This window comes from Lipotes vexillifer, unplaced genomic scaffold, assembly GCF_000442215.2.
Source record: "Lipotes vexillifer unplaced genomic scaffold, Lipotes_vexillifer_v1.1 scaffold19, whole genome shotgun sequence".
NCBI lineage: Eukaryota > Metazoa > Chordata > Mammalia > Artiodactyla > Lipotidae > Lipotes > Lipotes vexillifer.
Window position 1 is genome coordinate 575,998 of NW_006793856.1, and position 15,213 is coordinate 591,210.

Sequence of the window (15,213 nt, forward strand, 5' to 3'; positions counted from 1 at the left end):
TGAAGGACCCCCTTGTTTGATTCCGAGACTCTGGTATTTGCCAGTGTAATATATCTTAACACAGTGAAAAAAAAAAGAGGAATTATAGTGCCTTTTGAAGTAGTGCACCAGGTTTCACATGAGAGAAAAAAACCTCCATACTTTATTGAAAATAAAAATAACAAGAACTAAAACTCTTTCTTTACTACTATGCAACTTCTGAGGGCTGAACAGGAGAGAAATAGGCATATTTTTCCCAAAATATACAGTTCACAATAGTTTTTTCATATCTACTCAGGATACTTATCATCTTTCATAAGTATCCTGAATAGGTATGAATAAATATATGCCATGAATATACTCCAAACATACAACAGAAGGAAATTCATAAAACTGTCAATTCATTTTTCCCAGTGAAAAAAGGCTTACATACAAATATACTGTATATGTCTCATAATTTTAATTTTCAGCATTCTTTTAATTACCTTACTTTATCCTCACACTCACCAGATAAGAAAAAAATCTTCCATCTCTATAAATAGATCTCTACAATCTATAACTACTTTCCCCACCTTGTAGTCTATATATGTCTGCACATTTACAAAAATTGGCAAGGGATAACCTAATTCAAAATAAACCCAAATGTGAATTCACCCCAGCTCAAAAAATTACACAAAGAGCTCCATAATTAAAGTAAATATCTGTAAAAAGGTTAAATTTTATAAAGTTTATGAAGTTTTATACTCAAATGTTACAATTTTCTTTTACATTATTTCAACATGAATAAAATTTTACTACATAAAAAATTTTAATCAAACTTTAAAATATGATTATGTTTAAACATGTGAACTATGTAAACTAATCAACTGATTATACCAACTATCTCTTAAAGCAGATAATGTAATTTTTAATCCTAAAAGAATAATTTACCTTTCCATTTGCTGTTTTCATTAGTGCAAACTCTCGTCCTGCACCAAGAATTGCTGACTCCTCATCAAATCCAGTACCTGATAATACAATAAGACCTAATAAATACGGTTACATTTTTAATATGAATAATTTCAAGCAAAAAAATAAATAAATAAAAATAATTTCAAGCACAACTTGTATTAGTTTGAGTGATGAAAAAGTCAATTCAATTAACATCACTCAAAAACAAGGATGACAGGGTATGTCATATGCCTCAATTAAAAAAAATATTAACAGTAGCCACACTACTCCAAGGAAAGATAAAGTTACCATAAGCTTCTTAATTTGTTTCAAATTAGTGCCAAATTATTTTTTTAATGTTAAAAAAATTGTTTAAATCAATGTCAGCCATATTTCTTGAATTAATGAATGAACTAATTTTCATTGGGCATCTTATTAGCTATCAGGCATTATAGAATGCATGAGCCTTTTCCTATTTGATCTTCACAACTATACTGCTTGGCTTACAAATGAGCAAATATATAAAGCATGGTGAAGTAAGTCCTGACATGAAGTGTCTGGGCTTGAACAATGCCATTCAGATATCTGAATTAAGGTATTTCAGATTCCCTGTTCCAAGCTTTTTTCTAGAGGAGAACATTTCATGTAGCTAATCCATGAATTTGAATACATATGTGTGCACATACACACAAAAACCCTTATGCACATTTTCAAATTGTGAAACTATGAGTAGATAATCACATATAACACATTTTATGAGTTTGTCCAATTATACAAACTACTAATGAGCTTATGGGATTTTGAAACCCAAAAACTATGAGTTCAATACAATATTTTTCTATGGAAAAACAAAAATACTACACAAATGCAAAGTAAATCACTAATGAAGTTTAATAAATTTAATAACAGTCAAAAAAGTTGGGTCTTGCAAGGAATCCCACAAGTTAATAAATGGAATTATTAAGCCAGGAACAGTATGGCAAACCAAAATTGAGACCTTCATGGAAACTAGTAATCCTAACTACTACTATGACACTGCAAGAGTAAGTATACTAAATCCAAGAAATATTCTGTGGACGTCTGCATTTCTGTATCCAAATGAAAGATTCTTAAATCAAACGTTAGGCCAATTACCATTTTCACAATCCACGGGACCATTCTATGACTATCCTGAAAGCCTGTTCAAATAAAAATCAAAGGCTTCAAGTTACTCCTAGTTATTTGTACATATTAATTCGTTGTGTGCTTCATAGTAACAGACAGCAAAATAGCTACCTAATATAAGCTACAATGTTGAAAACACAATGTTAGTTTTCTAAAGAATAAAGAATCTGAAAATTAAAATGTGGGAGAAAGGTTTTTTTGACCATCTTACTTATAATATGCAAGTCCTTTTCCAGATCAAATAGTGAGATACCACAGGCATGCAAGCATTTTCTGGCCAGCTTAAGTTGTAATTCTTGTTGTAGCACAGGCTCAGTGCTTGTGGCAAATATTCTGACAACAAAGCCATCCTAAGAGAAATAAAACATCCACAGTATTTTGTTACATGAATCGATCTTCTAAGGCTCTACTTTCCATCTAATAAAAATCAAATAATTTACAAGAAAAAGATTCCATTTATACCAGCTTCTCATGACTCAGAATACTTACATCTCTGGAAGCAGCTATCTGATTAATATATTCTCCATCAGTGAATAAAATATTTTGACCTTCAGTGTGGCAATCTGTGCAAGAGGAAGAAACAGCAATTACATTACAATATAAATAAACACCTCACAAAATGACTTTACTCCTCTGTTGAAGTCAGAATGAGAGTTCTCCACACAATAAAGGTAATTTAAACTCAAAGGGAGACTGTGCTTTTTAATAAAGAGTTACAAATTAGCAGAAACTAAACAATCCAACTAATAATACGCATTACATTTTGTGCTTACATTTATAAATCTTCCATAATCAAGGACCTGAGAGCCCACCTAATTTCAAAATGAACTAGTATTAGATACAGTCTGAAAATAAACATGCACCACAATGAACAAACTATAATGTGGTTATAATCAATTCAATACAATCCATGCAAGGTAGGCAACACTCTACCTTCAGACATACATCACAGTCATTAGTGCCACAGAAAAATACAGATAGACCTAAAGCTTCTGCATTTGAGGTCTATGGTGTCCAACTACAGATATCCCTTGCTTTATAATATAGAACTGGCTGTACAGTTTCCACTTAGGTTTAACGCTTATTCCCAGCATTTATTAGCATTTAGCATGCTATACACTTTTTAAATGTTCACCCTTCATAGAACAAAGCTATGGTTATGTGTTTCTTTTTGTCTGAAAGTTTTCATATATTTTGGCTGAAGTGCCATATTTCATCAATACTGTATATATCTCTGTGGAACAGTGCACTATATACTTTGATCAAAATAATGCACAAGTGCAACTGCAACAAGGGATACCAGTATTACAGAAGGACCAGTGGGACGTGTGTTAGTGATTGCTACTAAATAACATGAAACTACAAGCAACTCAATATCTAAGTATAAACTGTATCCTTTTGGAAAAACAAATGTTCAGCAAGCAAGTCTAAAAGCACACACATTTCCCAAAATAACTGCAGAAAACTAGGATGAATCTCTCCATTAATTACAATACCAAAATATAATATTTCATTTCTATTTGCACCTGAATCAGCAAAACATAAAATTCTGGTTTTGGAATGCAGGAATGGAGCCCACCCAAATAAGCTGAGTTACTCTATATCTTTGCCCAGGAGCTTCATACTAGCATACTTCCTTATTATAAATATGCAAAACACAGGCAGACCCTTACCAAATAGAGAATTCAGTGATCACAAACTGGAAATAGAAACTGGGAGACAAGGCCCACTGGTAGCCCAAGAGACTTGGTAATCAAAGAGAGGAGAAATCGAAAGAAAGAGTTCCTAGTCCACTGTACAGAATACAAAGAGGCGCAAGAAAGATGCTTCTCAAGCTCTAAGCTGTAAGATTTTAAACTAAAAAGCAAAGAAGAAAAACTCATTATAATTTCAGATAAACGCAGGGGTGAGGAGTGAAGCGGCGCAAGAAGAGTAGCAAAAACCCTCATGATCTGAGGCAACCTGTCACCAGACACGAAGAGTAAACGACACAGGGATACAATATAAAAGGTATGCCAACATATCAAGGCTAAATGACAACAGGGGGGAAAAAAAGTATGTTTTCAGCTCATCAGTGCCGGGTTGAAAATAACTTATTTATAAACTAGTCTATAAGACAAGTTGGAACATGAAGCTCAAGGAATTACCAGATTTCTGTCAGTTGTAAACGTGGTATTCATTACCATCTATAAACCTGACAGCTCACTTCTGCTCCTTCTTGATGGGAAAGCTACAGAGCAGAGTTGCCCCTAGCTAGGGAAAAAAGGACTATTAAAGAAACTGCCTCCCAGGTCAAAGAAAGGGAAAAATGATAACAGGCTTCTTCAGGCTTGAAGGCAAGTCTTCCTGCTGCGTGACTTCAAAAAGATTTTTCTCTTTATCCTTTCTGTATCCTTCATGTAACGTTATAAGACAGCATCTTCGGGAAAATATCAAGATACACAACATGGGACTATCTCCCCCAGTCTGGTTCCTTCTTCACCACGAATATGGTACACATTTGTGAAACACAGAAAGCCACATTTGTATTGTTAAAAGGTGCATTTCATATGTTAAATGAAGTAGAGGGATTTAAACTGAAACATTAACAAGTCATTTTTTACCATGATGGAATAAATAAAAGGGCTGTAAGTAGACCATTTTCAAATGGTCTTTCTCAGTCACAATCTCTGTTGAATGATCAGGGTTTTTCAGAAGTAAACCCTTTATATTAGTATTCATCTGTTGGGCAGGGAGTCACGGAAGGATTAACAATTTTTTCTTCCAAGACATCCTAAAATGACTTGCACAAAGACAGAGCGATAGGGATGCTCATTGCAGTGAAATTTATTATACATTGCAAAGAATTAGATGGGACCTCCATTTCAAATATTAATCAATGGAATATATTTTATAACATTAAAATGATGTTACAGAATACTAGTTAATGGCCTGGAAATGTATTCAGAATATTAAGTGAAAGGGGTAGCTTAAAAAAGCAATATGTAGCATACAATCACTTTTGTATAAGTATGTACATAATATACACAGGAAAAAGACAGGAAGGATATTCACTGATATGTTGGTAGTGTTTATAGATGGGAAGTGGGGTTACAATTAATTTTTATTTTGTTTTGCTTATATAATAGTTGTACAATAAATATGATTACTTTTAATATATGTATATATATGGGGGTACATGTCATTATTTCAAAATATTTATATTATTATTATTGTTATAATCATCAGCATCATCATTAGGACCAGAGACATGGCCTGGGACTTGTGACGATTAAAAAACAAACAAATAAACAAACAAATAAAACCCTGTAGACATATCTGAAAACAGTTATTTACAAAATGGCTTTAATAAGTTATCTGTTTTCCAAAGTAGCTTTATTTATGAAACACACATGAAACGTGACATTTACCTTAACATGGCATCAGGTACACTAATTTAGATATATGTAGACAAAGTAATATTCAAATAAATGTTTGATGAAGTTATAAAAATATCTTAAAAATTAACAAGCAGCCAGGGAACAATTATCCTTTTCAATGTGTTCTTCAGAAGTTCTCAGTCATTTTCAGATGGCCACGTGCCTTGAAGTAATATTGCTGCTTACCATGAAATTGTTGGTAGACACATTAAACATTCAAGATTTTAGTATAAATAAGCTCCTTTAGAATGTATTAAAGATATAAGCAAATTCAAATACCTTACAATGGAGAATATACTATGCATTTGCCCGGTGTTCCATAAAATTTAAGATTCACTGCCTAAGAACTTAGCACAGTGATCTGAAGGATAAATACATACGTACAACCTCAAAATTAAAGCAAAATGAATTCTGTCCAAAGTGGCTTATCAGAGTATTATTAAAAAGTATAAATGATAGAATTTTTAAAATTCCTGACCCACCCTAAAATCTGTCTCTGAAAACACTTTAAAACAAAGAGGAAAACCCAAAGTACACTGTTGGTAAAGTCAAAATAAACAGAAGGTTCTTTACATCAAGCTTATTTGAGAGCCAGAGTCGCGGATTTATTAAGAGCAACAAAGCAACATCTCCCCACTAATTGAGGAGTTGAAGCAGTCATGGTGGGGTAAAGGTGGGGGGGTGGGTGGTCAGGCTACAGAATTTGGGCAAGAATTTGAAAACAAGTATTAAAACACTTCATACTATATTTATGGTATCTGTTTTTCTCAGATGCATTAATTTTATATAGACTATAAAATGTTTTGCATGTCAAGATTTCTTTAACCCATTTGTAAACCAGCACTATTCCTTGCTAACCATTCTTCATATGTCTCAGTGGCCTAACATGCACATCTCTTAAAATCACCTGTGAAGAAAAGAGATGACTAGTTGTGTAACATACCTGGTAACATTACAGTACCATCCTGTTCCAGTGTTTCAGGGCTTATTCTTATGGCTGTCATGCTGTGGTTATTCATATCTCTATACAATAAATAACCCTGATAACAACAAAAAATTTTGCTATGTTATATGTTAAAATATTTTTTCATTAACCACTTAGTAGAAAAAGTAGCCATAGAGGTCTGTATTACAGTTTTTTGAGGTAAAATAATACATCAATATTGATGTCTAAAATACACTAAAGGTTTAAAACAGCAGAACCTGAGTATATTGATACTTTAATAAGAGGAGGTGTTATACACCACTGAGTATCAATTTAACCTATTAATTCTCAGATACACCACACAAGATAGTAAAAACATTTTGGTTATTTTGGTCAAAATTATCATATCACTTGCCAAGTAAATAACAGAAATGACTGCTGTTTCCTTGACAAATATTTAGGTTAATATTTAAAAATCAGTAGTGGTTTTAGATAGAATGATATGTCATTGAACAGATTTCTGTAAATGTATTTCCCATGTTATTATTTGTTAGATAAAATACAGCAGTGGCAAATAAAAATTTGATATTTTAAACCAGGTTATGTTTTAACAGACAATTACTGAGTAATTAATTTGATATTTAAAATTTAATTTCAAAATCTCCCCAAAAGTTGAGTCAGATTATTTTTCATGCAACAGTAATTTTTTTAATTTTCAGAATGCCTTCAAATAACTTTTTTCATCTGATGCTGACAACAAACTTTGAGCTAGGCAAGACAGGAGTGCAGGAACATCTTTATTCTATATTCTTCCACAAGGAAACGGGCTTCACTTCTCAGGAAAGGATAGTATAGAAATAAACACTTCTGGCCCTCTGACTATCATTCATTTGCTTCATCATTCGTTTGCTTCATGCATACAACTGCTGACACTCATTTGGCCATGTCAGTCAGGTGATGAGATCACAGCATTAAGAGAGCAATATGAGCCTATAGCTCTTTTCTCTCATTGGTGATACTCTGCATGATCCTCCATGCAGGCAGCTATCTACTGGGCAGGCCACACACTGTTCCCTGGAGCATACTGATCTAGACTTAGAATGAAGGAATTTGTGGTAAAAAGCTCTAATTTGGCTTTGGGTCACAGTTACATTCCTAATTCAGATTTGTAAATGATAAAGGTGGTCTTTGATTCTTAACTAGAGGCTCTCTTAAACAAGAATGCCAACAGAAGACATACTTATTCCCATTTTACAGCTAAATCACACAGGATCAAATAAATTAGCTGAGTTGTCCACAGACACACAACTAGTAAGAAGCAGGGCCAGACCTAAAAGTAAATCTCTCATGAATTCTAAGTCAATGTTCTTTATACTACACCATACCATTGTTATAGTCATATTATTAAAAAATATGCTCTATCTGTTTAAATAGAAGTGATATTATTTATTGATTAAACAAATATGGACCACATATTTTAAAAGATAAGAAAGAAAAGTTTGGTTTATTGTGGATATTCTCCTACCTGAGCATACCCTAACCAAGACTTTTTTTCTTTTCTGTTTCTGATGCGAGATGTAGAATTATATATATGGCCCTGTGAAACAACAAAAGTTAGTTCTATCAACAATTTCGTAATTAATAATCAGTGAAAAATAACATAAATGGATGAATGACATTTAATATGTATGTTCCATTTGGATTTTGAAAGAAATAATATTACATCAAAATTAGATGGTACTCTAAAAATAAAGCAAGAAGCAAATAGAACACAATTCAGTATTAGACATAACTTCCACTATGATTAAGAGCTGTAAGGAATCACCTACCCTAACTGTTCCACTGTATCCAGAGCCTATTTTGTATAATCCGTCTTTGCATAACAGATAAAGAAAAAATCCATCATTCTGAAGTAGACATTGATCATCTTCATCAACAGATATTTCTTTTAATGGCCACTTGTGCATTAAAGCTGCTTTCTTAATGCCATTGCTAAACCAGTCCTGAATTTGAATTTTTCCCACCAACACTGCCTGTACACTTCTCTGTAGTGAATTTAGTATCATTGGCACCTAGTCAAGAGAAGAAAAACACAAAAAGACATTTTTAAATGTGCCAAACACAAAACAGACAAGATAAAGATACTTTATTAATATATCATCATTCATTAAGAAAAAAATTATTCAGAATGATCATGTTTAGCTTGTCAGCAAAAAGTACCAACTAGAAAATCTATAAGAAACAATCCTCAAGCAAGACAAAATAAAAATGTAAATCCAAAGAATATTAATTTGTATTTGTGACCAAAAACACTGAAATATGCATCTTTCTCCAAAACACCAGGCAACCAGTACTACGTATGACTTTAAGTTTCATAAAATAAAACATACTAGATTAGTAAAAAGTATGAATACTGACATATATTTTTTGTATTAGAGTGCACTCAAGCCAAAATGATATCTTGTATGATATGTATATCCATTAATATACTTCATGATAATGAAGTGCAAAATTAAGCATAAGAGAAATACAGCTGTTTCTACAGATGAAACAAAATTTCCAGTATTTCTCTTCTACTTTGCTTCTTTATTATGCCTAATACCCATTAACATCAACAATTTTCCATGATACAAAAATTTAATTGTATGAATTGTGTATTCATTCCGCATTCATTTAACCAATATTTATCAAATATCTACTGTTTGTTGTAAATGAGTCCTCAAAAGTTACCAGCATGGGACCAATACTCGGCCACCAGAGAAAACTCTCTGGCTCCTCATTTTTTGCCTCTCTTTCACTGCCCAAGGATGGCTGCCACATATCTGACTGCAGGGCAAGACCCTGGGGCACTGTACCAGCCCCAGTTCTCCAGCTGCACTGTCCAATACGGCAGCCACTAGCCACATGTGACTACTGAGCTCCTGAAATGGGGTTGGTGTGACTTAAGATGTGCTTGAAATATAAAATACACACTGGATTTTGAAAACTTAGTATTAAAAACAAGAGTATAAATTTTCTTAATAATTTTATATTGATTACATGTTGAAATTATTTTCTGGATATATTGAGAAAAATTCATTATTAAAATTAACTTCATTTGTTTCTATCTTTTTAATGTGGCTAACAGAAACACTGAAATTACATATGTGGGTTACATTCTATTACTATTGGACAGTACTGTTCTAGAGGGTAGAGATTTCAGAGGGATAACTAACCCACTGTTCACAGATATGTTCTCTTCCCCTTCGAGTTCTAAGGCCTCTGACCCAATCAAAATATGGAACTCTTACTTTTATAAAACTTTTGTTTATGTATATGGTTGGATACTACAAATTCTCTCCCTAGAAGCAACTACGTTAAACTTAAAACTATTTTATCTAGAATCAATATCCTTATATAATATGTCAAAGCTTCACTTTCAGTTTTTTTGTTTTTGTTTCAGATACTTTCTATTGGGTCTATTATGAAAGATGATGCTCCTCCTCTCTTCCCAAATCCTCAGAATTGAGCTGTACAATAATTTCTGGTTAAACCAGTAGTCAGAGGTCATTTCACTATGTCTGTGTGATCATGGTTCAGAACTGAGCCAACTGTATTACATACTACATTTCCCTTATATAATTTTTCTTTTTCTTCATCGAGTCAACAATTGCCCTATTTTTGCATTTGCTAAGTTTTTTCTATAGCTACCCCTAAGTGTTCCTCATACTCCTCTCAATACAGTCAAACACGTCATTTCTACTTTTTCCCCTTGGCAACATCCCTCAAGAGGCCCTGCTCCAGTCTAGGCTAAAGACAAGGGCAGGCACAGAGGTTAAAAATGTTCCATACCTTGCATGTTCAAAAGCATCTTTATCTTCCCTCAAACATGACTGACAATTGAGCTAGATATAGTGACATCATTTTCCCTCAGAACTTTGAAGGCACTGTTTGTTATTTTCTATGCCAGTGTTGCTTTTGAGCAGTCCAATGGCATTCTGCCTAATCTTTGGTATATAACCTGTCCTTGCACTCTGGAACATTATTTTCCCTTTATTGTCTGTTATGGTTTTGCAACGTTATACCTGGTGTGAGCCTTTTGCCGTTCATTGTGTTGGGCACTGAGGGTGTGTTCTGTCAATCTGAAAATGAGTATCTTTGGTGGATGGGAATTTTCCTTATAAAGCTTAGGTAATTTCCTCCTCTCTGCTTGAATACCTATTAGATATTGGATTTTCTGGAAGGATGCTCTAATTTTACTTTATGTCACCTATTCTTTCTTTCTTTCTTTCTTTCTCTCTCTTTTTTCTATTGTCTGGGGACCTCTTTAATCTGAACTTCTAACCCTTCTACTGATTTTCATGCTGCTATCTTTTTTTTTTTAACTTGTAAAAACTCTTTGTTCTGAGGTTTTTCTTAAATACTGCTGTTTAATGTAAATAATCATTTTCTCATCCCTCTTCAAAATACTAATTACAGTTTTCTTAGAGCTTTTCTGTTCCCTATACTCTTTTCATCAAAGTTTCTTTTATTATTATTATTATTACTATTTTTACTGATTTGGGGGATTCTGTCTTTCATGTTAGTCTAGTGATACTTGGCTGTACACTTATTTTTAAAGAGTAAGCGACTAAAAATCTGATAGAAAGCTGCTCTGAATGGATAGGCTGTGAAAGACAGTGAGCTCACCTCAAAATGATCACACTAAGTTTAGCAGTTTCATTGGAGGATCTCCCAGACACCCACCCCGCCCCTGCCAAATGTCCACATCTATACGTCTTTTCTCACTTTTTCTCCAAAGAAGGATCTGCCAGTCTTTTTTCTAGAAGCTATAAGCCTCACTCCCAGTGTACTGGGAACTCAGTGAGGATTAAGAAATTTCATCATCGGGCCTTCCCTGGTGGCGCAGTGGTTGAGAGTCCGCCTGCCGATGCAGGGGACACGGGTTCGTGCCCCGGTCTGGGAGGATCCCACATGCCGCGGAGCGGCTGGGCCCATGAGCCACGGCCGCTGAGCCTGCGTGTCCGGAGCCTGTGCTCCGCAACGGGAGAGACCACAACAGTGAGAGGCCCGCGTACCGCAAAAAAAAAAGAAAAAAAAAAAAGAAATTTCATCATCAATACGGAGACTTTCACTTAATCTCCATCTTCAGCCTGGCTCCTCAATTCCACTCTCAACTGTGCCTGGTTTCCCCCTGCCTCTCTGGCTCAATTTCTTTAGACAGCAAAGCTAACTAACTCTTAGGGGTATGAGAGAAGGACAGCTGACTGGCTGGGAAGCGTAGAGGAAGGGCTCTGGGGTTCTCGAGCTTTCATTACACAGACTTCCAATCAATTTTTAGCCCTTCACCTCTCCACCACTTTCCAGGTATTTATTACTTCCAATTCTAAATCCTATCTATAGTTTTATGTGAAAATCAACTTACTTTCTACGGGCACTAGCCTCTTGAGAAGCTTAAGTTTAAGCTCTTCCCAATATTTATCTTCTAAAAATGTGTCCCATTCTTAAAAGTTTATACTTTAAAAAAATCCTTTATTATAATCTTAGTGTAAACTGCAGGGATGGAGGGGAGAGCAGAAACTAAAGTGTCTTCAACATGGCTCTGTTTCTCTCATGCTTTCTAACAGGGTATTAAAGTTTTAAGAAAACCCAGTGCTACAATCAGAAGTCTCAGATATACCCCTTTTCCTATCCTGTTGATTTTCTCTCACCAACACTGTGGCAGGACCTAGAGAATTTATTCTGGTAAACCAGACTTCCTTAAACTGAGGATTCCAAGTCATTCACCAATTCTGGAAAATCTTAGCCATTATTTCAAATACTGCCTCTCCACAAATCTACCACTGCCTTGTGGAACTCAGGTTGTACTGATACTTTAGACTTTCTCATTCTCTATCCATGTTTCTTATTTTTCATATTTTGTCTCTCTGTGCCGCATTCTGAATAATTTTTTCCTCTTTATCTTTCAGTTCACTGCTCCTATCTCCAACTGTATTATCCACTGGTTAACTCATCCTTTAAGTTTCTAATTGTAAGTATTTGGTTTTTCATTTCCTGGAGTTCTATTTGGTTCATTTTCTGATCTGATTACTTTTTATATCCTTATTCCTTAATAATACTTTTGATACTTAATAATAATACTTTAACTATATTGAATATATATACACATATATTTTATACTCTAAATCAAATAATTTCAATATATATAGACTTGGCAAGATTGATTCTGCTATATTTCTTTCTACTAACTCTTAATGACGGTGCCTTTTTTCTATGTCCTTTTTGTTTGTGGGTTCAGATACAGCAGAGTTGTGTTTGTGGAAGGCCTCTAAAGTAGCGGGTTCATCCCTCCAGAACGGATTTTAGTCTCCTTCAATAAGGCACCTTACAGTACTACTACCAGCCCTACCTTACTTTAAACTCTTAGCTTAAGCTTTTTGGAATAAGATAAGTAATATGCATTTGGATCCCAAAATAATTTGAGATGTTACAGTTATACATTTTCAGACTTTTCTCCCCCCAGTCATAGCCTGGCCAAGAGAGTTTTGTGAAGTGAAGTAGGTAGGTGGAATGGGGCCAAATCATGAAGAACACTATGTGCCATGCTAAGATAACAGGTTTTAATGTGGCGTTTGGCCTGGAGTTGGGTATGTAGTGAAGGGGCAGGTCTACAGAGAACCTCGGCTGTTGGTTCAGGGGATCAAGTAGTTTTGTGCGGCCTAGTGCTTGAGCATAATATTGCAGTCAGACAGATAAGCGTTCAAGTCCTGTCTCTGCCATCTGACAGCTTGCTACACTATAACTAAACTTCTTCCAGCCTTCAGTATTCTACTCTTACTCTTATTTTCATGCTTTAGTACATGGATACCAAGAACATTCTCTCTCTACACCACCAATACCAACACCTCCTCCCTCTGCACTGGCTAGTCTTAACTCACTGTTTAGATCTCATGTCATAGCCTCTGGAATACATCTACATAAAAATAAATCAATGGATTCTAATAGGTACATGTGTTTATGGTGACTATACTTTTAAAATTTGGCATTGATATTTGAATGTTTGTGTTTATTCTATTAAAATTTTGAAAGTATTTGTATATTTTAAGCATATATTTAAACTAAAATTTTGCTGAACCCTCAAAGCACAGCTGCAGAACAATTCGGAAACCACTGAATTAGAGGGACTTCAAAATAAGTGAGGACCATAAAAAGGGAAAAGAGGACTTCAGGCAGGACAAAAAGAGGGAAAGGAATAAGAATAGAAACCTAGAGTAAGGAGACTGCTCGTACTTGACAAGGGAAGCTCAAATCACTGAGTAAGTCTCAGAAAATAGCCCATTTACCCCTTTTGCTATCTTTGGCCCACTAATACCGGGACTGAGGCATCCCTTCCATGTGTTCTGGAGGTCATCCAAGGGGCCAGAGAAAAGCACATAACAGAGACTTAAAACTGTAACTTCTTACTCAATTTCCAGAACAGTCCAAAGGAATTAAATCAAGTTTGCCTACAAGTAGGGTTATATTTCCCACTCCTAACAAGGATGAGGAGCTTATCCCACAACTGCATATGAAAAGTTCAGAATGCTACACCTGGAGCTGAAGTAGTTCAGAAACAAATCAATTCATGAAAATCTCTAATCAACCAATCAAAAATACAGTAAAAATGATATATCCTTTTCTTTCAATACAGAAGAGATATTTAGAAACTATGAAGGAATTCCATACTTGAAACTTCAGGGCAAGATGGGAGGCGGGGGAAGGCAGAGAGCAAGGCAATGCAATGAAAACGGAGGCTGTAGTGCTGACACAAAGACCAGGTTAAAGATTTAAGCTTCTGCCAAATTTCACTTTATTACCTTTAATGTCACAGAGTTAAACACATGTAGCTTAGCTCAAATAGCTTAGATTATTTATGTATCAACCTTGAACACATCAAACCACTATACTGGGTGAGAAAAAGCAGACACTGCTTTGACAGAAACTGAGGTGAAATTGCAGCTTGGCATCCTATCAATTTCTAAGCAGCTAGAGATATGAAATACCTGAATAGTTTGGCAAGCATGGCTGCCGTTGTTGGTGAGGATAGCAGAGATGGCCTGAAGTGTCCTTCCTGTTTCTCCCCAAGAAGCCACCAGACTAAAGAGACAAGCACAGGAAAGTGCTGTCAGAGACTGTCCTGTGCTGTCACTCATTCCAGTACTTCGAACAGTGATTTCCAAAAGGAGCTGGAAGAGAGACTCTGTGGATAAAATAGAACTCAATTATATTCATTTAACACACAGAACATTATATGGTATCGGTTTGTCTGTTTATACCTTGCCTCATTATAAAAAAATATTTAAGGCAGTTACAACACTTACTTTGCATTAGTTCCTTTCCAGTTACGCTTTCCCCCCCAAAGTTAGAATATTTATATAAAAATGACCTTGGAGAATATTTAGTGAACTCCTTATTTTTGTAAATGAAAAAATGGAATCTATCCAAGATCATTTATAGTCATTACATTTGTAATCATACATGTGTCCAACTGTCTGATGCTAAATTCCATAATAACAGCAACAATGTTTATATTGATCACTCCTATATTATACACTCTTAGCACAGAACATAGAAGGCACTTTACATTTAAGTGAATAATTGAGAACATATATTCTAACCTTAAACTGAACAGAAAGATAGATATAAGGGAAGGATTTAAAAAAAAAAAACTGGACAATTTGTAAATCAAATCCATCTGCAAAGAGAAGTCTGATGGGGCTTCCCTGGTGGCGCAGTGGTTGAGAGTCCGCCTGCCAATGCAGGGGACTCGGGTTCGTG

General features: G+C 34.8%; 1 protein-coding gene across 1 annotated transcript in view; it reads right to left on the reverse strand.

The window, feature by feature from the left end:
* MYCBP2 (MYC binding protein 2) overlaps nt 1-15,213 on the reverse strand; it is a 280,943-nt gene that overhangs the window by 214,022 nt on the left and 51,708 nt on the right. Inside the window, exons 5-12 of the mRNA XM_007466789.1 lie at nt 14,439-14,635; nt 8,247-8,489; nt 7,943-8,014; nt 6,436-6,532; nt 2,563-2,636; nt 2,285-2,423; nt 910-986; nt 1-54 (exon numbers count right to left, since the gene is read on the reverse strand). The exon at nt 1-54 is cut by the window's left edge and continues 181 nt beyond it. Of these exons, the coding sequence (XP_007466851.1) occupies nt 1-54; nt 910-986; nt 2,285-2,423; nt 2,563-2,636; nt 6,436-6,532; nt 7,943-8,014; nt 8,247-8,489; nt 14,439-14,635 (953 nt within the window). The remainder of the gene's footprint in view (nt 55-909; nt 987-2,284; nt 2,424-2,562; nt 2,637-6,435; nt 6,533-7,942; nt 8,015-8,246; nt 8,490-14,438; nt 14,636-15,213) is intronic.